Below are 26,332 nucleotides of genomic sequence, written 5' to 3' on the forward strand. Positions count from 1 at the left end.
TTTCTCCCGAATCGAATAGGAATCCACAAGAGAATTTTGTTTTTTGAATATCTATCCCACGAAAACAATTTCTGAAGGATAATCATAGAGGGTTGTTATGTTCAACCCTTAATAATGAAATTATGAGATCTAAAAAATTGTGTGAGTAATAATATATACTTAGTGCTTCATATTATGTATAGTTTTATGACTCAGTGCTTTTTAGAACCCGTAAAAAAATCAACTACTATAAACTCGTCATCGCCTTCCAAAGGCTGTATCTTGGAGGTCCATTTCGAAAAAAATTCATAGGAACTACCCCTGCTTATTTTCATCGAGGAATCATATCCCTTAGTCCTTTGCATTTGTATAATAATAACTTTCCACAAAATATTTCTCCTGGCATGCCACAGGGCATAAAAATCGGAGAAACACATTTTCAAAGTAAGGAATGGCCTGGACAATACCTATCCAATTAAATGAATTGGTCCAGGAGGCCCAACTGGGAACCATGACCTTATAGATTACCAGATCTGAACCTTCTATACAATTCTTTGTGGGTAAAATTGAAGGAGGTTTATGAGGAGGATATCCAGACGACGAGAAACCAATTGAATGATGAATTTTTGTGATCTATTAGGAAACAATGGCAAAATGGTTCGGAAGGCTATATCCCACAAACGGTTCTCATTTCGCAAAACTTTCAAAATAATATTGACGGAATTTGAACGTCAGTAATCAATTTTTTCATTTTTGTTTGTGTTATTTCATTTCAGTGTTTCGCATCAATGAATGATTGTACCTATCGAGGAAAGCTTTTACGATTATTCTGGTCGTTTTAAAGCTTGTTATGGAATATTTCACATCTCATACCTATTCATTGACGCGATATTTATAGGAATTAATTAGATTTTGCTTCTATTTTTTATTTCAATTTGGAAAATACATTAGAGGAGGAATTCTGGGCTTGGCATGGACTTCTTGGAAAGTGAAACAATTATTTTCAATTCGACATACAGGATGATATGATAAAACTGAACACATTGAATTAGGTGTGATGAGTCTAGCTCTGGAATATTAAAACAATTCATATTTCGCTCTCTAGATCTCAATTTTTTTCAACAGTGTTGTAATAAATTTTGTTGATTTTTGTCTCATTTTTATGATAGTTGGAGTACTTGCACGAATTTCAGGAACCCCCTTGTAGATTTCAGAAGGAAGCTAAAAATTAATTTTTCATATTTTAGTACAATCATTTTATGTATACAGGCCTCTCAAGGTTATGTTATTAATGGATCAAAATTTGTGAAATCTGTTAAAAAGGAATTTGCTTCATGAGAATATTGAGAAAATACTTCTTTCCCAACAAACTCACACATATATGAATTTCTACCGTAACACCTACTTTTTCGCGTCATTTTATACATCGAAATTGTCGGCTCCAGTCCCGTCAAACTGGCAACAGCGCTGGGATCGTGAACGTTGGCCATATTTACCGCTGGAGTATATGTGGGATTGTAAAGTTGGTGCAATGTCTCGGGTTTGGAAAATAATATCGATTATGCTAGTTTTTCAAATGAGGGAATTCTTTTCCCCTCTAAGTGTGCCTAAGGAGTTATAATTCTCATTAACGTTATTTCATCATATATACTCGAAGAAAACATTCGGATCATGTGGGTCTCAGGTCGCCTTAGAAACGTATCGGGACTGGAAACGTCTATTGGACAAATATATATATATATATATATATATATATATATATATATATATATATATATATATATATATATATATATATCATGAAATAGGGCTATTAGAAGAGGACCTATTTACCGCAGGATATATATATATATATATATATATATATATTTATCCAGCATACTATGTTGCGTCCATACATTGTCTTTGGGCCATACAGTATTGCGTCCTGAATAATACTGCGTCCGTATACCGGACGCAGCATTGTTTTTCAAAGTTTTCTCTGGTATTTCGAGGGATTCAACGACAGGGGTGCTCGCAAATCGTGAAGGACGTCGAGAGCTATCTTTGGAACAATTATAGATTTCATTCATCTTTTGATAAAAGAGTTATTCCATGTTGAAAAACATATCTCCAGACGCAGTAAAGTGCGTCTCATGAAACCTAAAGTATATTTTTAGTTCACGCAAATTCCGCTTCGAGGGCGCTTCAAATGATGAAAACTGATATACAGTCAATATACATCTTTCACACGACGCATAATGTTGCGTCCTAAATCTGGCAACTGTGTTTACAAGTAAACCAAGTTGTATTTGCACAACTGAAATGATTTAGCTTCCTAGGCTCCAAGGTCATCCCGAAAGTCCGTTAGGTGAAGAATTTGATTCTGTCTCTAGAGCAATAGCAGGTCCGATTGAAGTGCCCTTATGGTGTTCTTTTAACTGATATTGTTATTATTTTTTCGAATGAAAAAAAATTATAACTCACGTGAATTTTATTCCACTTCAATTAGAAATCAAACGATAACACTTTCCAGAGAATTATCGGATTTATAAATTGACATGAAAGGTATCGCTTTATCCGCTTACGCTTATGTCATCTCATTTCACTTGTGAATTAAAATTTTTTTATTCCACTGGATGAATAAACGTCAACCTCCCTTGTTGCTAGAAACAAGTGTATTTGCCTCTCCATTTCCTTTAGTTCCCGAGGAACCAGGAACCTAGCTATAGAGTCACTACGGTCATACAGAGCAGTTTTTGTTGATCGGTCGTCCTGTAGGCCATCTGGCCTTTGTGAATTGGTGTATTCTCCAGATTCTATGTTCTTATGTTGTTATCTACTACTTTCTTCATGGTCTTCAATGGAAACGATGTTGAATTAATTGTTCTTGAAGATTGTGGGTCCCCATTTTGATGTGAAGGGAACTTTTGTCCTTCTCCATTTTCTGTATATATGACTCATTCTAAGCAGCTTCTGGTTATGTTCAGAAGATGAAGAATCTCTTCTAGGATTTTTCTTTACACTTCTGGTGATCTATATAGATTGAAGGTGTTCATTGCCCACTCCAAACATCGTCTTTTAAATATCCCAATCTTCCTTCTTCTTGGTCTATATTGGTGTATCGATTCTAGTTATGGGTTTACTACCTGTGAAGGTTGTTTTGGGAAAACTGAAGGATCGTTCCTGTTCTCCTTCGGTGAATTATCTGTCTCGCTTATTGAGCGATATTGTGGGGTTGATTACTCCTTTTGCCATGACCTTTTGTATTCTGAGTGCTGTGGGATTAGAAATGACATTACCACAAAAATTAAAAAGTTCTACAAATTATGTAAACTTTTGTATATATGTAGTGTACCTGTAATATATTAATTAATAAGGACTGTTTGTCAAAGTGTATATCACAGAGATGCGAGATCTGATTTTGAATTTGGAACAAATCATATTGTACACAGATGACTGAAACAATATATTTGTTCTGGGCGTAGTAAGGTTGAACAAGCGTCTAGAACTTGGGCGTCCTTATGAAATCCTACTCTGGCGAGTAGATGTGCCATTCAAGGGTCCAGGAAGGAACCTCCAACAAACAAAGCCCTTCCTGACATCAAGCTTAACTGCACCGAATTTATTCAACAAAACAGCATGATCTTACTCGAAAAAACTTCTCTGAACAGCCTCCATTAGTCCGAGAGCTGGCAACGAAATTCGGCAAAAGTTTTGTACTGGCGTATAAATTAATATGATATGTACATAAGTCAGCACCCATTCTCAAGGTCAGGTAGTGGAACACCTAACGCCGACGCGCTTTGATGTAGGTATATGAAATTACAACACACTCTACAAGTATTTTGTAATGATTGAAAATTGTCACTAGTTAATAGAACAGAAAACTTGAAAAAGTGGTCAGATCTCATTTTAGTGAAACGCGGTGTGTCAGTACACCACATTGACGATGTTGTTTCAGAAGAATTGTATTGGCTGAAACTGCATTTACTGCTCAAATATCATATATTATTTGTGAATAAAATATTCAGACCACATATCAATAGAAGAGAGGCAGTCAGCAGTCACCCCAAAGTACAGATATTGTAATTTTATATAAATCAAAGAGCGTCGACGTCAGATGTTCCACTACCTGACCTTTTAGCGTGGGTGCTGATTCATATAGACCATCAAAACTAACTCATATTTAATTATGATCCATTACAAATCTTTTGCCGATTTTCGTCGCCAGCTCTCGGAATATATGTCATTGTGATGTGTATGGCAATCGTATATTGGGTTCCAAGCAATGCTCCAGTTTGCTCGTCACAAATGTATTGAACAGCAAAATCATGGTTTCCGGATCAGAAAATATCTGCTATTACGCACGATGAATTCATACATTCTTGGCCTCGTACCAAGTAAATGATTAACATGAGGAACAACAAAACTTTGATCAAAACAACGCCAAGATCTTTTATCTCCGTTTTTTCGCTCAGAACGCTGCCATCAAGACTATAACTATACAATAAATAGTTCTTTTTCCTGGTGTACGTGGCGACATTGCACTCAAAAATGCTCAATGGTAGTTGATTTCTGCCACACCAAATCAAGAATGAGTCCACAAAGCACGCTGCAGTCTTCAATAGAGCCTATATCACCAAAGCTTTTAAAATCGTCGGCATGAGCCCATGCACGAATAGGATTAATTAGATGCATCCTCACTCGTTCGAACCTCCGGGAGTGGATAACTGGAGTGGAAGGCCTCCAAAATTCCCTAATCGACTTTTCATTCCAGATCGTAATGCGAGAGGTTTGGCCAATTAGTTTCGAACTGTTGTAAGTTTTCCTTCAGATGGATCTTAATGGTAGATCAGTTCCTCCCCTGTTATTTTACATTCGATTATCCTATGGTCAGAGATTGATGGTTTGGTCAACATTTCCCAAGATTTAACACTTCTCCTGGAAGCTGCGTTGAACATTGTCACGTCCAGAACCCCTTTTCTTGCCCTAGTGACAGAACCAGGTGTTGTCCCCACGTTCTTGAGATAGTTCCTCATTCTGCCAGAGTTCTGCAGGCCAGAATAATCTCCAATTCAGTAACGTTATTAGTTTTCAGATCTAAAAATTCTTCAATCAGAATTACCATTCAAACTTTGTGCCCTGGGTATGAAGCCCCCTGTTCGAACATTGATCCTTTGTATTTTTCACTTTTCTGTTCTTCGTTCACTACCACATTATTTTTGGCAGCGAAGGGAATACGACACAAGAAATTCTTTGAGCTCTTTTTCTGGCAGAACTTTATCGAGCCCTTGCGTGTATATACACGCTTCTTCAACAACTTGGCATATGCCTAATTGCAATATATGCGAGCTTTATCATTCACAAAAACTGCTTTGGTCTTTGGAGGTACAAATGAGAGCTTTGGTTATTTGTCTATGCCATAAACTTCTCTCAGATGGAAGTAAGGAATTCGCATTGTGTCTCTCTATATACCCTGATAAAGTATGAATTCTGCAAGCGGACAAGATGTGCATAAGAGTTTTCGTCGATCACGGCTAGCCCTGCAAGATGTTGAGGTGACCACTTGCATTATATGCAATTCTAGTATTCTAGTATCTAGTATCACTCCATCTTGATGAACAAATCCTCCCGTTTCCGACATCAGCTCAGCCGACTCCAGAAAAGCAGAAGATGATTTTTACAGCAAGTCATGGTCTTTCAATCTCTTGAAATATATAAAGTATATGTTTACTCATATGATACTCGAATGAAAACTTCAGTTTTGCTTGTCTAATCTGGCTTTCTAATATCTTTTGTTTTGCTGGCGTGATAGATTTTCCTACTAGCTTAAGATCGATTCATATGTCGGATATTAGCTTCTCCAAAGCACTCCAGCTCTTTGACTTTGATTTTATGATGAGCTACTATTCCCTTGAGTGGGTCTTGACCTCTCAATAATCTTATTCCTTTTCCAACTTTTGTGTATAATGTTGGTATTGCAAACTTTGAAACCCCTGTCTTCCTGCATTCGAGGAAAGTATATCTTTTGTATCGAAGAGTTACAGTTACAGTTTGTTCGGCGCATCTGTCGAATCCCCCAGACCTGCTACCGCGAGTACCGCGACCAAAGCGGTCTATTGTGGCACACAAACAAGCTCAAAGAGCTAAACTTCTACCTCCAGTGCCATCTTCCTAAGGGAAGAGGTGATAACAGAGGAGGAGTAGTTCATGAGTTCCCCTTGAACCAGCCTGAGCGAACCTTGTCTGCCGCTGGGCAGTCACTGAGGATATGCTCAATGGTTTCGTCCTTCTATAAGCAAAAAAAGTCTTTGTATATCGAAGAGCTAGGATGCAGGCTACGATTCATATTCAAACTCTTCTACCGAACTCGAGAATTTCATTCGCCGTCCATTTAACTACCCTGAGAGAGTAGTTGACTCTCCAGACTGCCAAATTGTTCATAGGATAAACGTAGGATGAACTAACAACTCTGCAGTTAATGCATTCCTTATTTAAGTTATCTCCAGAGCACCACTCTCTCACATTCATTTGTTATTAAAAAAAAAAAACGGAAATGAAATATATAACGTTTTTAAAATTATTGCATAATCACTACAGCTCTTCTTGACAAAAAGACACTTAAAGAGTGTTTGAAACATTCTGAAATACGATTCCCCAAGTGAGCAGTCCACAAACTAAGGATGAGAGCCATCATAAATATAGAGGTGGAGCCAATGTTATAATATGATCACTTCATCGAGTTCGAATAATCCTACTGTACCAGATTCTAAAACATATGTGGCAACAACGCTGGACGCAACAACATGCTAATGGTGAAAGATTGAATAAAATTCGGACGCAGCATTGTACTGCATATGAAAACAAAATATACACCGGACGCACTAATGGTAGGACCATGAAAGGACGCAATAATGTGTGTATATCAACTTCTTTATTAATAAAGATATCTGAGATCTGAAACGACCAAACTACGTAATTTTTTGCGTAGATTAATATACTTCGATCAGATTCCACCTAGGTAGCGTATTTCTGGGAGACGCAATAAGGTTGCTTTTTGAAAGGACGCAATAATGTATGCCAGATGTAAATATATATATATATATATATATATATATATATATATGTATATATATATATATATATATATATATAAGCTACCAAGAATATGAACAGACTATCAAGAATACTAAAGAGGATTTGATATTGAAATGGGGAATTAATATTTATATACACTGGTCCCAATAATTACCGTTGTATCTATTTTTGAATCCATCCTCATTATACCAAACACAAACGAAAACTTATAGGGAACCAGTCCCAATAACTCCCATTGCACCCTCGTTCAGGTGAAACTCTCGTAAGTTCCCCAAACTTACTGAACTGTCGGCTTGTTTCATGTTGGTGGCAGGCATTTTTGCTGAACTTAATTTCTTGTCGCCAAAATGTGACATACTCAATAATTAGAGTTTTCTTAATCTCGATCTTTATTTCTCAACTAATGGTACATGAGTAGGGTTCATTCAAATCAATCCTTAACGACCCTACCGACTTTCTTTTTTCTCGGTTCCATTCTTCGGTTAATAACAAGAGATTCCACGATATATATCAGCAAAATAATATGAAAATGTCAGAATTGATTCAAATTTCAGATGCTCACTGCTAACGATAGGGGAGACCCTTCTCGTCTATTAAACAATGCTGTTATTCCTGAATTAAGAGTAAAAAAAGTATCTTATTATGGACTAGGAGTGTGTGAAGAAATCAATACTCCAATTGCACCCCCTGTAAATTATCCACCTATATTGAGAAATCCAGTGAATAGAATCAATGCTACAGTTGGGGAATTACTGATTTTTAGAGTTCCTAAGGTAGGTAGTTACTTGAGAATTGAGATAAACATGACAGAGGGTCAAATGCTTTTTTACAGGACACATTTTATGATCCAGAAGATTTGGATACTCTCTCCTTAAATTTAACTCTACTAACAGGAAATCGCCAAGAAATTTCTCCACACAATTGGTTGCAATTTGATTCCAAAAATAGGGAATTCTTTGGTATTCCGAGGAAAACTAGTAGAAGTGAATACCAGCTCATTTGTATTGATAGTGGTGGTTTACCTGTGATAGATAGCTTAGAAGTTGTAGTTTTTCCAGCTTCTAAAGTGAATTATAATGTTGAGTTTAGTATGACTATTGAAACTTCTTATGATTCCTTTATTGACAATTCTATTATTCAGAAGAAATTCGTAGACAAGTTATTGGTGAGTTTATCATAGTTTCCCTTATATATCATGAAATAGAATTCGTTCGACAGAATTCGTCCACCATCATTCAAAGTCTTAACAGAAATACTATTCCGTTGAGAATGAGTAGATGCTGACCATTGTTTCGGACATATTTAACCTCTTCATACCAAATCAACTGCTATCTATTTTTGAATTTCATATATTTTCTGCTTCCTCAAGCGAGAAAATTGCTGAAATCATTGAAATGAGGATATTTCAAGGTTTCTAAAATTACAGAAATAAGTGATAGTACCACGTGAAGATAGTACAAATTAATATGACTTTCATCTTCGGCATTTATTCCTGACGAAAAATGCTCTTTGCAGCATCAGCCTTCATCGAATAGTTTGCAAGATAATGCAGGTTGAAAAGTTTCATATTTTGGCAAGAAATTAATTCAAGCGTGAGTCTCACCGCGACATCCAGTCCCCACCACTCAGCCGACCACTCGGCAATATAAAGCCCATACACGTAGCTTTTGTTTATCTTAAGAGATTTGAGCCAACACACCTTTTGACTTTGGAGATCTTTTTTTTCTTCTTGGGTGTTGCTGGAAATTTGCGATCTTTTTCAGGTTGATAGGTACTTCTTATTTGGGTCCAATTTACTTTTTCAAGTAGATTTGTCGTCTGCCAAAAGAGTCCGTTCAAATCAAATCGAGGAAAATGACAAAAAAGAATGGCATATTTTATAATATCAGACATGTGAAAATAAGTAAAGTTTATTTATTTTTTGTGCATCTTCAGAGCGTCTGGCAAGGGTTTTGGCCCATAGGAAGTGTCTGGCACTTATAATATAACTTCAGAATAATATTCTTCATAACAAATATAAAAATCAGCCATGTGAAAATAAGTAAAGTTCATTTATTTTTCGTGCATCTTCAAAGCTTCTCGCAAGAGTTTTGGCCCATGGGAAGTGTCTGGCACTTATAATATAACTTCAGAATGATATTCTCTAAAACAAATATAAAAATCAGCCATGTGAAAATAAGTTAAGTAACACTTATTTTTAGTTACCTTTGCCACCTGGTATCTGCTCAGGTGTCACTAGGCAAGCTCCACAAGTTCGCAGGTATTCAAAGCACTACTACAATCTACTGAGATCCTAAAGTTTCATCTGTGTGAAGTTATGTCTGGTCGCTCTGAGATCTTACTCTATAAAATGAATTTTGGATCAATAGTTCCGAAAATATTGCGAGTTGATTGCAAATTACAAAATATGGTCGACGTTAGATATAAAATATCATCCACCTACAAAAAGACTAACAGTGAAATTCGTCCAGGCATTTTTTAGAGACGCACTATTTGAGTCATATCAAGTATTATCTATTCTCTTTTGTGTTGAAGGTGTCTGAAAATTTAAAAATTGGTCCTGCGAAGCGGGCAGGTACAGCTTGTAATAAAATATTTATTTTTAAGGATGCCCATAATTGAGGTAATTGAGAGAACCTATAAATGAGCAGTTCACAGGAGGATCATCATTCTTTTTTTGTAGATTTTTTATAATCTCGCACATGGACACATTTCATACAAAATGAGATGAGAGAAATGAGAAAACTGAGAGTAAATAACCTGTTGCGTAGAACTACTCAGCACCAGAATGGAACGAAAAGACTTTAAAGAGAATTACTTAAATGAAATGAACTTATAGAGAAGGTTAATGAGAAGTCAATTCATCAACGTGAACAAAGGGTTAGAAGAGAATGATTAGTTTTTCGCTTTTGGAAAACTCTGAGAGTTCTGACAGTTCCCGAGAGAGGCGGCTGCGTCGGTCAGCTGTTTCCGAAGTACCGTACAATTTTCGTATAGTAATACGTTGACATTTGGGAACAAGTCAGTAGCGTAGACAAGAGCAAGGTCGGAGGGGGCTGGTCAATTCTTAACATGCACAGAACACGAAGAAACGACTGAATAATGTCAAAATTTTGAAATAAGAAGTGGAATTAATGTGTGTGAGTTATAATAAATGAAGAAGTTTACGGTATGCAGACAATTATTGAATTCTGAAAAAGTTCACCTCCGGGCAGGATTCGAACCCGCGACCCTCTTGATAACCGGTTAACCCATTCGCTGCGACAACAATCAATCAAAAAGAGTTTATTTCATATTTTTTTTACAACATTGGTATGGCTCCATGGATCACATTGAAAATACATGAATTCTTTCAGCAACTGTTTGATTTTTAAAATATTTATTTATTCACCAAGACACATACAGGTAATTCAATACTCAAAAGTGATCACAGGTTATAATATTTATTATATATTATTTATTTATCAATATTTTTTTAAATATATGGTATGGTACATGTTATAATTAGTTTATCAAAAACGATTTTTCAGGAAAAATAAAAAAACTGATTTAGTTAGTTGGGTTACTATGTACACTTATTTACAAATTTACATGATTTACAATAAGGTTTAATGATGGGTGATGAGTGGAGGGAATATAGGGAGGCATTGGTAGGGTAAAGGGTGTTTGCTCTGAGGATCTATATTGTGGAACCTCGTTTTTGTAATGTTTTTTGTGAGATCGTTCTCGCGACACTGGTTTTGGAATAAGTTGTACGAAGCACTATCTATGTATTCACGAATGGTTGGGATTTCGCTAATTTCATGCAATTCTGATACTCGGGTATATCTGTTTCTATTTTTAATGAGTCGGAGGCAATTGCTTTGGAATGTTTGCAGTTTGCGAAGGGGCCAGGGACGAAGGTGGCGAAAAACAGGGACTGCATGGTAGCGTTCGGAATCATCGCCCGTTGTGCGTCCGACGTCTGAAACGAGTGTTCTATTGGTTGTCGGATCGTTAAGTCCCGTTAAAGAGCGCGTTGCGCAGCGTTCGACGTTGATTCCGAACACAACCCATAGGTTATTAGGGGTCTAATGACTCATTTGTATAACAGGGTTTTGTTTTTTAGGTTCAGTTTGCTTTTTCTAGATATCAGAGGATATAAGGTTCTTTTTAGTAGCATAACCCCGGGCGAGGGCATTGTTTCTGTGGGTATGAAAATTCAACTTTAGGTCAAGTTCGACACCAAGGTATTTCACCGATTTATTCAGTACTATTTGATGGCCGTTGATTTTCAATATTCTTGTATCGTTGTACCTTCTACTGAAAAATACCTGTTCTGTTTTCGTTTCGTTGATTGAAATTTTCCACTTTTTGTAGTATTCTAACAGGAGATTAGTGTGGTATTGGATTTTACAGTTTGCCGCGGTTGCCCAAACTGAGTGTGCATATATATTGCGGTGTCATCTGCGATTCTGCGAATAAGGCGGTGAACACATATGAGCGGCCACGATCACGATCACGATCGAGAAGCAATCAAACTCGTCCCATGCAAATGTATTATTCCGCACATAATATCACGATCTGTCCAGCGATATAGCGGCGTTCAGTCGCGGTTGTCACGATCGTGATCGTGATCGTGGCCGCGGCCGCTCATATGTGTTCACCGCTTAATGCGCGGTTCGTACCTGGAAAGGTAGGGAGGTCGTGTATACAGGGTCTTTCACGAGGAACCTCACCCATATTTATACGAGAAACTACTGAACGTATTTTCATGAAATTCAGCACTTATAAGTATTTCACGATGCTGATGAGATCTAAAATATTTTCAACGCATGAGCACCTCCGGTTTTTCCGGAAATGACGTCAACTTCCGTTTTTCAAATTAGAACACCATTTTTTTATTGCGGAAATAGAGTCCTTGGAAAATTTCAAGTTATTTTGATGTAACATTTTTCAGTTTTGGTTGGAAAATTCTCTCTGAGCGGGAAAATTCGAAAAAAAAATCGAAAATAGAGCTCCGCTGAAACAAGAATAACTTCGAGGTTTTTGGATGGAAAATTTTCATTTTTGGGATTTTTCAAGATGTAAGATTGATGTATCCACTTTAAAAATCGAAATCGCGATTCATGATACAGGGGGTAAAAAAATCGCTTTCAAAGTTAGGGATGACAAAATCGTGAAAAATCAATATTATGTTTGGGGTAGGATAAAAAATATTGTCTACTCAACTCCCCTGACTGATAAAGAGGACTGACATATTGACTCAAATAATTGAGCCGCTAGTACAGAACCATAATGACTTATGGTATCAACAAGATGGCGCGCCTCCACACAATTCACTCAATGTGTCAAATATCCTTTACAGGCTATTTGAAGATCGATGGTTGGCGAACAATGGTCCACATCTTTGGCCACCACGTTCTCCCGATTTAACTCCTTTAGACTATTATGTTTGGGGTAGGATAAAAAATATTGTCTACTCAACTCCCCTGACTGATAAAGAGGACTGCATAGAACGAGTCAGAAATGCGTTCAGGTTTGTTTAGATTTTTAGATTCATAGTTTTGAAACTCAATTTGGTTTTTAAACACTTTTGCAGATCTCTTCCTCCCGATGAAATAAGAAGAGCAACGCACGAAGCATTCCTGAGACGTATAAATAAATGTCTAGAAATTAACGGTCAAAACTTTGAGCATCTTCTCTAGTTATAACTGCGAGAGTTTGCCATGGTTCTCCTAATAGTAACTTGAAGTCGGTTTCAAGAAGGGGTGAAAAATTTACAGCAGGGTTCAAATAACAGTTCCTGAAAATTTCATCTTTTTGGCGTGAAGGGAAAAGAAATAGCTGAAAATTCAAGACGAAAAACTATTTTTTGTGAATAACTCAGAAAATATCCACTTTAGGGCAAGGATGTGATGCATACACTCACATTATTGCTTAACGTAGATTCAATATCTTCCATAAAAAAATGGGGTTCTAATTTGAAAAAATTGATTTTTCACGATTTTGTCATCCCTAACTTTGAAAGCGATTTTTTCACCCCCTGTACCATGAATCGCGATTTCGATTTTTAAAGTGGATACATCAATCTTACATCTTGAAAAATCCCAAAAATGAAAATTTTCCATCCAAAAACCTCGAAGTTATTCTTGTTTCAGCGGAGCTCTATTTTCGATTTTTTTTTCGAATTTTCCCGCTCAGAGAGAATTTTCCAACCAAAACTGAAAAATGTTACATCAAAATAACTTGAAATTTTCTAAGGAATCTATTTCTGCAATAAAAAAATGGTGTTCTAATTTGAAAAACGGAAGTTGACGTCATTTCCGGAAAAACCGGAGGTGCTCATGCCTTGAAAATATTTTAGATTTCATCAGCATCGTGAAATACTTATAAGTGCTGAATTTCATGAAAATACTTTCAGTAGTTTACCGTATAAATATGGGTGAGGTTCCTCGTGAAAGACCCTGTATACACATTGAAGAGTTTGGGTCCTAGTACTCCTTGGACTACACCGGCTTCTATATCAACAGGGTCTGATAGTGTGTTCCCGTCTTTAACTCTAATTTTGCGGCTTGTTAGATATGAATGAATAGTTGGGAAAGTTGCTTTTGATCATTTTGTAAATTAGACCATCAATCTATATCTTATCAAATGCTTTCTCGAGATCTAGGAATATCATAACGGTATGATTTTGTTTATTGAAATTTTTATGATGTCCGTAACACTTCGACATATGTATTTGCTGAAAGGAGCTGTGCTTTTCCTTAAATCCAAACTGATCGTTGTCTTGCAAACCTACTTTTTTGATTGCTTTTTTAATTCTGTTGATCAAGATTTTTTCTGCTAGTTTACTGATGTTTGACAACAGACTGATCGGTCTATAACTATTTGGGGTCGGTTTTCTTTTTACCTGGTTTGGGAATTGGGATGACAATAGCTGTTTTCCAAGAGTCTGGCCAATGTTGAAGGCAGTGGCGGCTCGTGATCTAGTTCACTAGGGGGCTACTTTTAGAATAATAATAAAAATATAAAATTTTAAAACCAGTTCTCCGCAAAATTTGATGCAATTTATAATTCTCTTTAAAACATACCTGTTCTTATCTACTTGCTCGTTGTGCTTAATAATATTATTCCGGTAAGTTGAATCTAATTGAGCAGCGATATTAGTCGTAACCAGAAAAGCTAATTCTGTCGAACAATTTACATGCTTGGCAGATAATTTTTTCATTGAGGTGCTTCAAATCTCTAAATCTTGCCCTTGCACATACGTTATCACTTGTTATACACGTTATACACTTTAAATCCGGAGTCGGTCTACCCAGCAGTTTAATACGGCTTTTTTCCGCCAGCGAAAGCCCCGCGAAATCAGTTTTTAAAATATTTCGAACACTATTGTCCGCCATTATTTCAAAACGTAAACAAAAACAAATACGAACACACGCTAGGTTGTCTATGCGCTAGCGGCTAGACTGAAGCGGATAGGGGCGACTTTCATCGTAGCCCTTTTACTCGTTAAAACTTCGTATCTGACCGACACGAAGAGTTGAGGCTGGAGCCGAATGACTGTCCGAATGCAAGAATTCGCAGCTATACGATTCATCGCCCATGCAGTGACGAACTGCTAGATTATGATTGAAATAAACAAAGCTGCAGGAGTCGCATGAAAGTTTTACATTAATAAATTACCTATATAAATAACCGTGGAATGAAATATTTTCATTAAAAATCGTATGGGAAGGTAAATAACATAAAAGGATTGATTTCTTGTGATTTCTTGTATGGGGGGCTGTAGCCCTATAGCCCTCACAGACCAGCCGCCACTGGTTGAAGGATCAGGATACTATTAAATATATGTTAGTTGTACTATCGCTTTCTTAGAGAGGTTTTTGATCAGTCTGTTATCAATTTCATCGACTGATCGACTCCAGGGGCTTTATTATTTGGCAAGGTTTTTATTATAATATTTCTTGAGCAAGGCAGCTTCGTCAGAACTCCATCGAGTAGTTTGTGTTGCTGATACTTCTACACCGTTGAAGCTACACCAGGATCACTTGGAAACGGTCGAACACTCTGCAGAAAGTAAAATGCAGAAACTGATTGGCAAACCTTTGCATGGGAGGCACCAGAATGAGGTCAACCATGATTACGTCGACATATCTGCGTCGAACTACTGGTTGACTTCCGGAAGGTTGTTTCCTGAGACAGAGGGCTTCATTCTCGCCATCCAGGATCAGGTGATTCCAACAAGAAATTACATGAAATACATCGCCAAGGATGCCTCAGTGGCGGACGATAGCTGTCGTTATGGCTGTGCGACACATGAAACTATCCAGCACATCACCGGGGGATGTCAGAAGTTCGCGGGCACGAAGTACAAAAATAGACATGATGCTGTTGCCAAGATTCTTCACCAAGAATTGGCACTAAAACACCAACTTCTAACTTCGAAAAAGGTTCCTTACTACAATTACCATCCAGATGCTGTGCTGGAAAACGAACATCACAAGCTCTACTGGGATCGCACTGTTCTCACAGACCGGAAAATAAGCCACAATAGACCAGACCTCATATTGCTCAATAAGGATGAGGACACAGCACTATTCATCGACGTGGCAATTCCAAATAATAACAATCTTCTAGATAGACACACTGAAAAAATTTCAAAATACAGAGATCTTGAGGAACAAACCAGAAGACAGTGGAAGCTGAAAGATATAAAGACCATCCCTATTGTCATTTCATCTACAGGCCTGATACCGAAGAAACTACTAGAGAACTTGAGAAAACTTCAGTTGGACGAAAATATTTATAAAGTCATGCAGAAGGCGGTACTGCTCGGAACGGCGAGAACTGTACGCAAGTACATGGGGAATGCAGAGGAACACCGTCTTCTCCGACAGGAAGTGCGGATGGAGCAGGAATCCAACCTACAGCAGAAAGCCGAGGAGCGACCCGGACCCGACCACCACCACGAGCCCGAAAACCTGGAAAGGAGCTCCAACAGAGCTTAATCCTTTTGATATCTGAGATATCTGGGATAAGTGAATTTTCCTCTGGAGAGGAGTGTGAAAGCCGCAAGGCTAAAGTCGTATAATAATGTTAATTTAACATAAATAAACATGATGAGTTACAGAGGTTTTCAATTCTAGAATTTACAACCTGTGCGTAATTATAAATTAACATTTTCACTTTCCTTTAACCTGTGGGTGTACACAACTAAACTTATTTCTCAGTCAACTAGCATAATAAACCTTATGATATGAAACAATACAAGTAAAAAATATTCCGAACAACAAATCAGCTCACAAATCGTGTAGTGGGTGAGATGACAATTCGTAAGTGTATCAACTCGGTAAGTTTATCAACTCAGGTCATTTCATAAATCGGGATAAATTATACCATTCCAGTGCAATTCTTTAATTCATTTCATTATATTTTCAGACACTAAACTATCATCGCAATTCTTTAAGTTTGATTTATCAGTGTTCCCGCATATTTGCGACCTCTTTCTATAATCCAGAATTTAATTTTCTTTTTAAACTGCTTGTAATTCTTAATTTTTGTCAGAACTTCTTATATATGCGCGGTGCGAGATAATAAAAGTATCTTTGTCCTATTCTTTTCTTTGCTCTTGATGTCTGGTAAGTATTATTTTTAATTCTTGTTGTATATGGATGGTTCTTTTTTTCCAATATTATTTTCCCTTTGAAAATATTAATTATTATTTTGAGAGCTGCCTCGTGTCTAAAATTTTGGATGTCTGATATAGCGGTCCACTCGGATATGTAATTTTTTTGCCATGAATTATTCTCAATATCTTTTGCATGGTATTCAGTTTTTTAAGATGAACATCATAAACTCCACCCCATCCCAAGATGCCATAATTAATTTGAGACTGAACCAGGGCATTGAACAATATCATCAAATGTTTAGGGCTTTTCAAATATTTCTTCATAATTCTGACTTTATTCAGGAGACCTCTAAGTTTTTTAACTACATGACTAATGTGATGGTCCCATTTCAAGTTGACATCAATTACTATCCCGAGATATTTAATGAATTTTGTCTCCGGAATCTTCATTTCTGGATTTATTTCAAGATGCCCTATTGGACCCAAGGAATATGACGAAAAGGGCATGTATTTTGTTTTGTCAAGGTTTAAGGTGAGTTTGTTCGCTTGAAACCAGTTCTGTATATGTCTGAAATCCTTCTCTGCTTTATGTTTCAGATCGTCCCATGTATTAGCTCTGTAGTGTATGGCGGTATCATCTGCGAAGCCAATTATACTGCCTTCACTTGTACATCGGGACAAGCTATTAATGTACACTAAAAACAGAAGTGGATCAATGACCGTGCCCTGAGGAACGCCGTAAGTAACTGTCCTTGAAGAACTCCTATCTCCACCTATATCTACAATCTGTTGGCGATTCGTTAAGTAGCTCTTTAGTAGATCAAGGCTTTTGCCGCGGAAACCATAGTTCCACAGTTTATTTAGAAGCCTTTTATGGCAGACAGTGTCAAAAGCTTTGGCAAGATCCACGAATATGCACAAGCTTGGAATTTGTTCATCCAAGCATTCGTATATTTTTCCAGTTAAATCTCCTATAGCATCCTCCGTAGATCTACCTTGTCTAAATCCATATTGGCTCTTCTCTAATATGCCTTTGTGCTCCAGAAATTTTATCATTCTTTTTTTTTAATTTTTTCTATTATTTTAGACACATTTGAAATCAATGAAATAGGCCTATAGTTAGATATTTCGGTCTTATCTCCACCTTTATAAAGAGGTTTTATTAGGCCTATCTTTAATATGTTCGGAAAAATACCATTTTCGAAACAACAATTGATAACATTGGAAAGGGGTTCGGAGATTTCCTCCTTTATCTGTTTCAGTGTCTCTGCTCGTATGCCGTCTATTCCTGGTGACTTCCCATTTTTCAAACTTTCAATGATATTTTCGAGTTCCTTCGGATCTGTAGGAGCCATAAAGAAAGTTTCACTTTGAAACTTATCCGTTTCTTCATAATTTTCAATATTTGGAATTTTCCTGGCATATCGTTCTCCTACAGTGCTGTAGTGCTCATTAAATGCTTCAGCAATATCTTTTCGATTTTCCAAAGTACCCTCCGTTGTTTTTATTACATCAATCTTTGTTGCAGGCTTGATATCATTACATACTCTACTTACATAATCCCATAAAACCTTCGGTTCAGATTCATTTCTTGAAATATATTTCTGAAAGTAGTTTTGCTTTGCAGCATCACTCTGCTTATGTATTCGATTCCTTAACTCACAATATTTTTTTTTTCAGGTCTAGATTTTCCGGATTTTTTTTAAGTTCCTTGTACATATTATTTTTTTCATTTATTGATTACGTTTGATATTTTTGTTTTCGATTTTTACATGAATGGTATTTTTTTTATACAGTTTGTGAGAACGTTAATAAATGTTTCAGCAACTGAATCTGCGTTTGTTTCCGTATACATTCCTTGCCAGGTTTCATTCATTAAGTCTTGTTTAAGTTGCCCATAATTTATATAAATCTTTTCTTTGTTCGTAGTGCCTGATTGTTTGGGTTCCTCAGCTTAGCAGGGCTAGTTATTTTGTTGTTTATTTTGATGTTTGTATCTAATATTTGTCGGAAAGTATTCCAGTTAGTGTAAGTATAATCAAATGTGAATTGTTGGGGGCTGCGTTCAATATTATTCAAGTGTACTGTGAAAATAACGGGATTGTGATCTGAAGGTAATGCGGGAATGAATTCGGGTATATTATTAAAATTCTTAGATATTATGAGGTCGATTGTTTTAGGAGTGGTATTGTTAGAAGGATAATGTACGGGTTCTTCCGTGGAGTGTAAGTTCATATCGTGGTTAGATTCAAAGAATAGCAATAGAGTAAGTATTTCCATTTGTGTTTCACTCGCGACATTTCCAAATTTCATGCCGGGCGTTGAAATCTCCTATATTCTGATTCTGATTGCTGGGTGTGTTGGACGGATAAACCCAAACCTGCCACTGCGACCAAGCGGTCTATTGTAGCACACAGGCAAGCTCACAGAGCTAGATCTCTCCCTCCAGTCCCATCCTACCCAAAAAGGAGATGATGACGGAGGGGGAGTGATTCTTGAGTTCCTCTAGGATCATCTTCGGAGAGCCAAAAACTCCATGTCTGACCCTGTCTGCCGCCGGGCAGTCACAGAGGATATGCTCAATTGTTTCGTCTTCCTCTAAGCAGAGCCTGCAGAGCGGGTCATTGACGATGCTAAGTTTTTTGAGGTGGGCTCTGAGTTTGCAGTGTCCTGTGAAAACCGCTATTATAGATCTCAGATTAGTTCTAGAAAATCCTAGCCAGTGTATGGGCTGGGAGACACTGAAATAGCCCTATGCGAGTGACGCAGTCCAGGACGGTTGCGCCAGTGCTCCAGGACCTTTTGCCTTATCCAGCTGTTGTTTCGGTCCCTGATTGAGGAATTAGAAATTCCTATACTGGGTTCCGGGCCAATAAGCGTTGATGCGGCGCCTTCTCTGGCTAGAGCATCCGATGCATCGTTGCCACTGAAGGCAGAGTGTCCAGGTACCCAAATCAGTTGCAGTCTGTTTGAACTTCCCAATTTGGTGAGTTTAGATCTGCATTCAAATACCTTTGCCGAGTTGCATTTGTCTGCCACGAGAGATTTAATCGCAGCTTGACTATCCGTTAGGATTTTTATTGATCTGCCCGCCCAACCACTGTCAAGTAAATGGCTTGCGCACAGATCAATGGCGAAGATTTCTGCCTGAAAAGCTGTCGCCGACTTTCCCAGACTGGCACTGAGTTTAGTCAGCGGTCTACGGCTGTAGACTCCGGCTCCAGATCCTTGACTGGTTCTGGAGCCATCAGTAAACCAGCAAGGTCCTTGTAGATAAATTTCCTTATGACGGAGCCATTCGTCTCTGCTTGGAATCAGAGAAACGAATGCTCCATCAGTGCTGGTTCTAGTTATTATTTGATCAGTTCTCATGCCCATCACCTCGTCAGCCTCCAGTTGGACTGACAGACGACTGAGCACGAAAGTGAGTTTGTCAGGCTCATTTACGGTAAGGTGGTGGAGCCTGTGGGTTGCTAGTCTTGCCTCTCCCTGGACAAAAATGTGAAGGGGAGGAAGGTCTAATAGCATCTTCATGGACGCAGTTGGAGTAGAGCGGAATGCCCCCGAAATCATGAGGCAAGCCGTTCTCTGGAGTTTTGAAAGTTTATTTTGGGTTAGAACGCGTTCAGTGCAGGACCACCAGGCGACACAGCCATAGGTGATCAATGGTCTGATCACCGTGACGTACAGCCAGCGGAGCTGCTTCGGCGCTATCCCCCAAGTCTTTCCACAAATCCTTTGGCAGGCCCATAGGGATTGCCTGGCTTTGTGGATGACTTTTTCCACATGGGAGTTCCATTGAAGCTTCCTATCTAGGGTAATGCCTAGATAGATTGGCCCCCTCTACGAGTGGAATGGTCTTGCCGTAGAGAGTTGGAGGAGAGATTTGAAATTTTCTTCTCCTGATAAAGGGGACAATCAGGGTTTTACAGGGGTTCACACCTAACTGCTCCCCATCACAGCAACCCTGAATTACTGTTAGTGTTTCCTGAAGAGCATCTGAGATGATTACATCGTCATTGCCCACTAGTAAAACAACTATATCGTCAGCGTAAGCCTGAACATATACGTCAAGCGAGCTGATGATTGCAATTAGATCATCAACCAGAAGGGACCAGAGAAGGGGTGATAATACACCGCCTTGCGGGCAACCTCTGCCTGCTTTGAATCTAAGTGCTTTACCACAAAGCGTGGTTATGATGTTTCTGGAGCTCAGCATTGTGCTGATCCAATTCGATATGGTAGGAGGGACACCTCTAACCTTGGCAGCCCTCACCAGAGATTCAGTAAGGGCAGCATTAAAGGCTCCCTCAATGTCCAGAAAGGCAGCCACTGAAATCTCCCTGGAGTTGAGAGATTCATTGATCCTGCCGACAAGATTATTGAGGGCAAGATCCGTGGATTTGCCTTTCTGGTAGGCATACTGATGAGCACTCAGGGAATGCTTCCGTAGAATCACCTCTCTGATGTGCTCATCTAGTATCTTTTCAAGGATCACGAACGAAATTAAACTGATCGGTCGGAATGATTTAGGCTGTGAGTCCGTTTTTCCCGCCTTGGGAATATAAACGACTTTAACCATCCTCCAGTTGGATGGTATGAAGTTCCATGCCAAACTGGATCTGAAGAGCCTAATGGGGTAAGACATTAAGCATTCCAGTCCGTGCTGAAGTAGAGCTGGAAATATTTCATCATCACCCGGCGCTTTGTATATCTCCTATATGGAGGGTTTTATTTTTCCTTAGAAGCCGACAAAGGCAATATTCGCTGAAATTATTGTCTGTATTGTTATAGACGCCAATAATAGAAAGTTGGTTATTTATGTGGGCACCGATATTCTGTTTGGAGACAAACGCGATACATACCGCCTCCAATTTATGATGATTTCACTAATTTTATGTATCTGTCAAATATTTTTAAAATAATTTATGTGTATTTATCATTCATTCAATAAATAATTTATCAACATTCAAGTTTTCATGACTTTTCCACATTTAAACTTTAAAATAATAGAACACTTTACTTATTATGAGAATTAATCAGGTGATCAATCAGTTGCCAGTTTTCGCTTTTAGAAGTGGTTAATTTTTAAAACACTAAAACTGAGAAATCGCTTGTGGGCGACCTCTCATTCACATCTATAGAAGCAATACAGATTTAAACCAGACTTGAATTTTCCCGCCTTCCCCCACTTCTCAGGCACCTAAGATGGCGGCCCACTCTGGGGTCTTGGGTCTCTGTCTCTGGGTTAAGTGATCTTACCAACCGACATTGAACTCTAAAAGAACTTATTTTAGAGTTCAATGCCAACCGAGCCACCAGAGGTCACGGCTGCCATCTGCGTTGACGGATTTATACTGAATCAGAATCTATTTGTTAGCAGGGGTCTCCTTGCGAACATTAAAACGTTCGCAAGGGTTAGAGATTTGTAGGTGGTAAGGTTTCGGAATTCAATAATTGTCTGCATGCCGTAAACATCTCCATTTGTCAAAATTTTCCTTGAAAATACCATATAAATTATATTCCATATCACTTGGATTTGAGAGCCGGCGACCTTCCAAGAACTGTAAAATGCTCAAAACAACCGAAAGGTTTCTGAACTTGTCGATTTCGTCGGGGTATGAGTTGTGTTCCTCTGATGAGGTAAAATGAAACCGAACTCATAATCAGCATCTACTCTTTCTCGACGAAATGTTATTCCTGTTAATATGTTGAGTGGACTTTGATTTTGTTCGGATTAACCAGGTTCTACTGTATATCCATACTCTTGAAAGGATTCTGCTATTTAGAATTATCATAAGAGAAACGTGTTAACATGCAGAGACGACGGAGTTCATATTTATTTCAATATACTCTATCAGAAAATAAAAATATTTCTTGTTGAAAATAATCACATCTGTTTTTATGTTACAGGAAATCTTTGGAGATGGGAATGCTAGTCATATACAATTCCTTCCCTTCAAGCAGAAACAGCATTCTGTAATAGTAACTTGGTATAATAAAACTTTGTCAACTGACAAATGCCCACAGGATCAAATTGCCAAACTCGAATCCATGATGAAGAACGAAGAAAGAGGCATATCGAATAGAGTTCATGCCATTATGGAGCCTGATTTCCAAGTGTCCACTATAAAAGTTTTACCAATGTCAAACTGCAAAGTCCACAAGCCAAAGTATCATGTTCCCAAAATGCCAGAAGATAGAATTATTGTGGATGAATCTTCACAAACTAGTTCTAGTTCTGATCAATACCTTTTGACGTTTATAGTTCCGGTTTTTTTCATATCAGTAATGACTTTCTTTGCAATTTTTGCAGCTTGCATCTTATATCGTAGAAGACGAACTGGAAAAATGAATGTACTCGAGGAAGGTGAGTAATTTTTTTTGAATTGATTTAATTAATCTGTAATGCGTAAGCCTCTGTTTATTATTCAGTTTTTATTTTCTCTCTATTGCTTCAAACCCAGTTTTCGGAAACTTTCTTTTCCTTCTATACAGGGCTTCTGAAAAATTGCATAAGAAATCTGCATATCGACAGCTATCATCATATCAAGCTAATCAACTTACTTTCATCAAAACAAGAAAAAATTCATTCAGTATGTAAAAACTCACTTTTCTAATTTTGACATTTAAGGTGACCCTTCTCAAATCTTGAAACGTTTCAATTTCCGTAACCAGTTACGAAAAGTAAAATATTACGCAACTGATAATGAAAAGGTACTTGATTCCCTAGTAACGGAGTAAAAAGTGAATATTTCCGTCACTAGGCGATTTAAAAAGAATGTGCTGGGAATGCTTGTATAAACGTTTTTGATACTTTCAATTTGAATTCATAGCCATATCCTATTCAAAATTGGAAAAAATATTGGGTGGAACACTTTAGGAAACACTATGTTTCGTATTTCGTATTCCTTGTTGATCATTGCCATAGCAACGAAATAACGGCTGACAGTTCATATAAAATTAGTTGTCAAAAGTTTGCATGTTTTTTATTTCACTTCGCAATAAAATATGGAACACAGACTTTTAATTTTTTCTATTCGTCCAAAAAAAACCCATTTTCCGGACTTGTTCCGCAAACTACTATTTATTGCTCTACCCGTAATGTTTCTAATCTGCATGTCAAATTTTGTAAACATTTTTCTAGTGGCGTGTCTAGACCTTTGGAATTTGGGAAGCGACCCCATATTTTTTTCAAACACGCATTTATATAATATAACGTGCATTCAAAAACATTCGTTGTCAAGTGAGTCGATATTAAATTTACGAATAATCTACACATCTTCTAGTACCTGTATGCATATTTCAGAACAAGAACTCAAAATACATAGTAGATGATTATATCAATTTTTGTATTCCAAATCTTGTCGTTGATTTAAATGTTAATTACAACAAATATCTTCTTAAATCAACTTCTATTCTCTACTTTGCAGAAAATTGTTTTTGAATTGCAAAATTTATAAACAGTCAATTCGGAACGCTACAAGTGAAAATATTGATAATTTTGAAGAATTGAAGTCATCTTCTAAAATTTTCTTCCTTTCTTTAAAGTTTATAAGAATTTTCGATGCTATTAAATCTGTGTACCGAAAAATCTTCAATAGGTAGCCAATTATTCAAAATCATAGCAGTTAAAACTGAGCCCATAATTTACTGGCACCCGGCACTATTGCCAAGCGCTACGTAATCGATGGAATCGCAGCTTATAGGCGGTCCGACGAAATTGAATTTCTCGTACTTTTCAAGCGACGATATTTCCAAGTAAGAAAATATAAATAGCCAACAGTTAGAAATTGAAAGTAAAACGCCTAAATTTCACGTTCAATTAATATCATTTAGAATTTACGCGATCGATCCTAGACACGCGGGTTCCGAGCGAAATTCTATACAGAAATCCACTAGGAGGGTTAGGAGATCACAGCTTACAAGGCGTTTTAGCGAGCGGCATTACACTAGCAGGGCACCTCAAAGAATTTTTACGATTCTTATGCCCTCGTTTTGCTCTCATTTTGCTCCGTTTTGCTCACCACTCAATGATCTATAGACAATTCAAAGTGCCCTGCTGGTGTAATATAACACTAGCATGGCACCTCCACCAAGTTGATCGCCAATTAAGTAATCTAAAATCCCCTAAATTCAGTCTATTTTTTTCATTTCTGTTCATCTGATTATTTAATTTCAAATTCATCATTTTGTTTCCATTCGAATAGGTTAATTGAATTTACTACATGTCAATCCTTATCGCGCTGTCATCTGTTTTTATCTTCAGCGATAAGCGTTTGCATCGGGTATTTATTCCGGAATCTTTCGAAGTAAATTCGCATTTTGGAATAATTACAAGTTCACAGTAGTACTATTGTAATTTTGAGTGTTGCATTCAACGTCATCTGTTTATTATCTTCACTGATAATCAATCAATCGTCTGTTACTTGCTTCTTCGGAATCCTCGTGAAGAGTTTTATTCTTTTTACATACCGGGTCGTTCAGCAAAGTCGGAATGCCGTCGATAGACAAATTGAAGGCATCTATCGCCGAGTCGATGGTCAAGCGCGAGAATGCATTCGCCGCAGCTTCCACCCTGCTCAATTTAGTTAAGAGTTTGACCACTGAGGTCGAGGTAACTAACATGTGCCTGACTGAATTGACCAGGGTGGAAAAATCATTCAGGGAGGCTGATGACTTGATAGTCAGACTCAACTCTCAGTTGGAGGTGTCTGAGCGTGACGAATCACCTTCCAAATTTTCAGCATTCTTCGAAACTTGCCTGCATATTCGTGCCGCATAACTCCGTCTGTTGCCAGTGTTGCCGCGCCTTCCTCATCGTCGGTGAGCTTTCGATTCCTCGGGTTGAGTTGCCCTCCTTTTTCGGTAAAATCGAGGAATGGCCCGGATTTATTGCTCTCTTCGACGCCCTAGTGCACCAAAGTACCTCTCTGGCGCCCGTTCAGAAATTTAATCTGCTGTCGTCGGCTCTTTTCGGTGAGGCCGCATCAGTGATCTCCGGATTCGAGATGAATTCGGCCAACTATCTTCTGGCTTCTGGCGCTACCAGAATCCCCGGCGTCTGGCAGATCTTTACGTGAACCAGATTTCAGAGTCCCGGCCAGCATCTGTGTCTTCTTTGCCACAACTGGAGCGGTTCATCACCACCAATCAGAACGCCATAAATGCCATCAAGGCGCTGCCAATATCAGATCTGGCAGATTATCTTCTGTTATCTATGTCATTGCGTAACCTCGATGAACCATCTCGCCAGTTGTTCGAAGGGCAGTTATCCTCTGATGATTTTCCCATTCTCGTTCAACTGATCGAATTCATCAATCGACAGTTGCTAGTGTTGGAAAGTTCTACTCTCACCTCGGCCCGATCGTCTGCGCCCAGGAGATCGTCAAGACCTTAATCACCAGCGGCCTCAGCGTCTGTTCCTCTATCGTCTGGTCAATCATCCCTTGGTCCATCCTCTCGCCCCCATGCATATGCTGGAGTACGCCCCTCTGCTGCATCTAGTTCGTCCTCAGCCTGTGTGTGTTGCTCCGCGAATCACTCCATTCGCCAGTGTCGAGAATTCAAGGCCATGAACATCCACCAGAGGCGAGCTTTCGTGACTGAGGGGCAATTGTGTATAAACTGCATGTCGGCTTTCCATGTTACAGTTGCGTG

The 26,332-nt window shown here is 38.1% G+C and overlaps 1 protein-coding gene across 3 annotated transcripts in view; it reads left to right on the top strand.

Annotated features, from left to right (window-relative positions):
• The window catches only part of LOC123307700, a 322,483-nt gene that overhangs the window by 282,962 nt on the left and 13,189 nt on the right, over window positions 1–26,332 (top strand). For all 3 annotated transcript variants that reach the window (XM_044890107.1, XM_044890106.1, XM_044890108.1), the window contains 3 exons: window positions 7,614–7,832; window positions 7,892–8,224; window positions 22,586–23,042. In XM_044890107.1, the coding sequence (XP_044746042.1) occupies window positions 7,614–7,832; window positions 7,892–8,224; window positions 22,586–23,042 (1,009 nt within the window). The remainder of the gene's footprint in view (window positions 1–7,613; window positions 7,833–7,891; window positions 8,225–22,585; window positions 23,043–26,332) is intronic.

Source organism: Coccinella septempunctata, chromosome 2 (assembly GCF_907165205.1).
Source record: "Coccinella septempunctata chromosome 2, icCocSept1.1, whole genome shotgun sequence".
NCBI classification, from domain to species: domain Eukaryota; kingdom Metazoa; phylum Arthropoda; class Insecta; order Coleoptera; family Coccinellidae; genus Coccinella; species Coccinella septempunctata.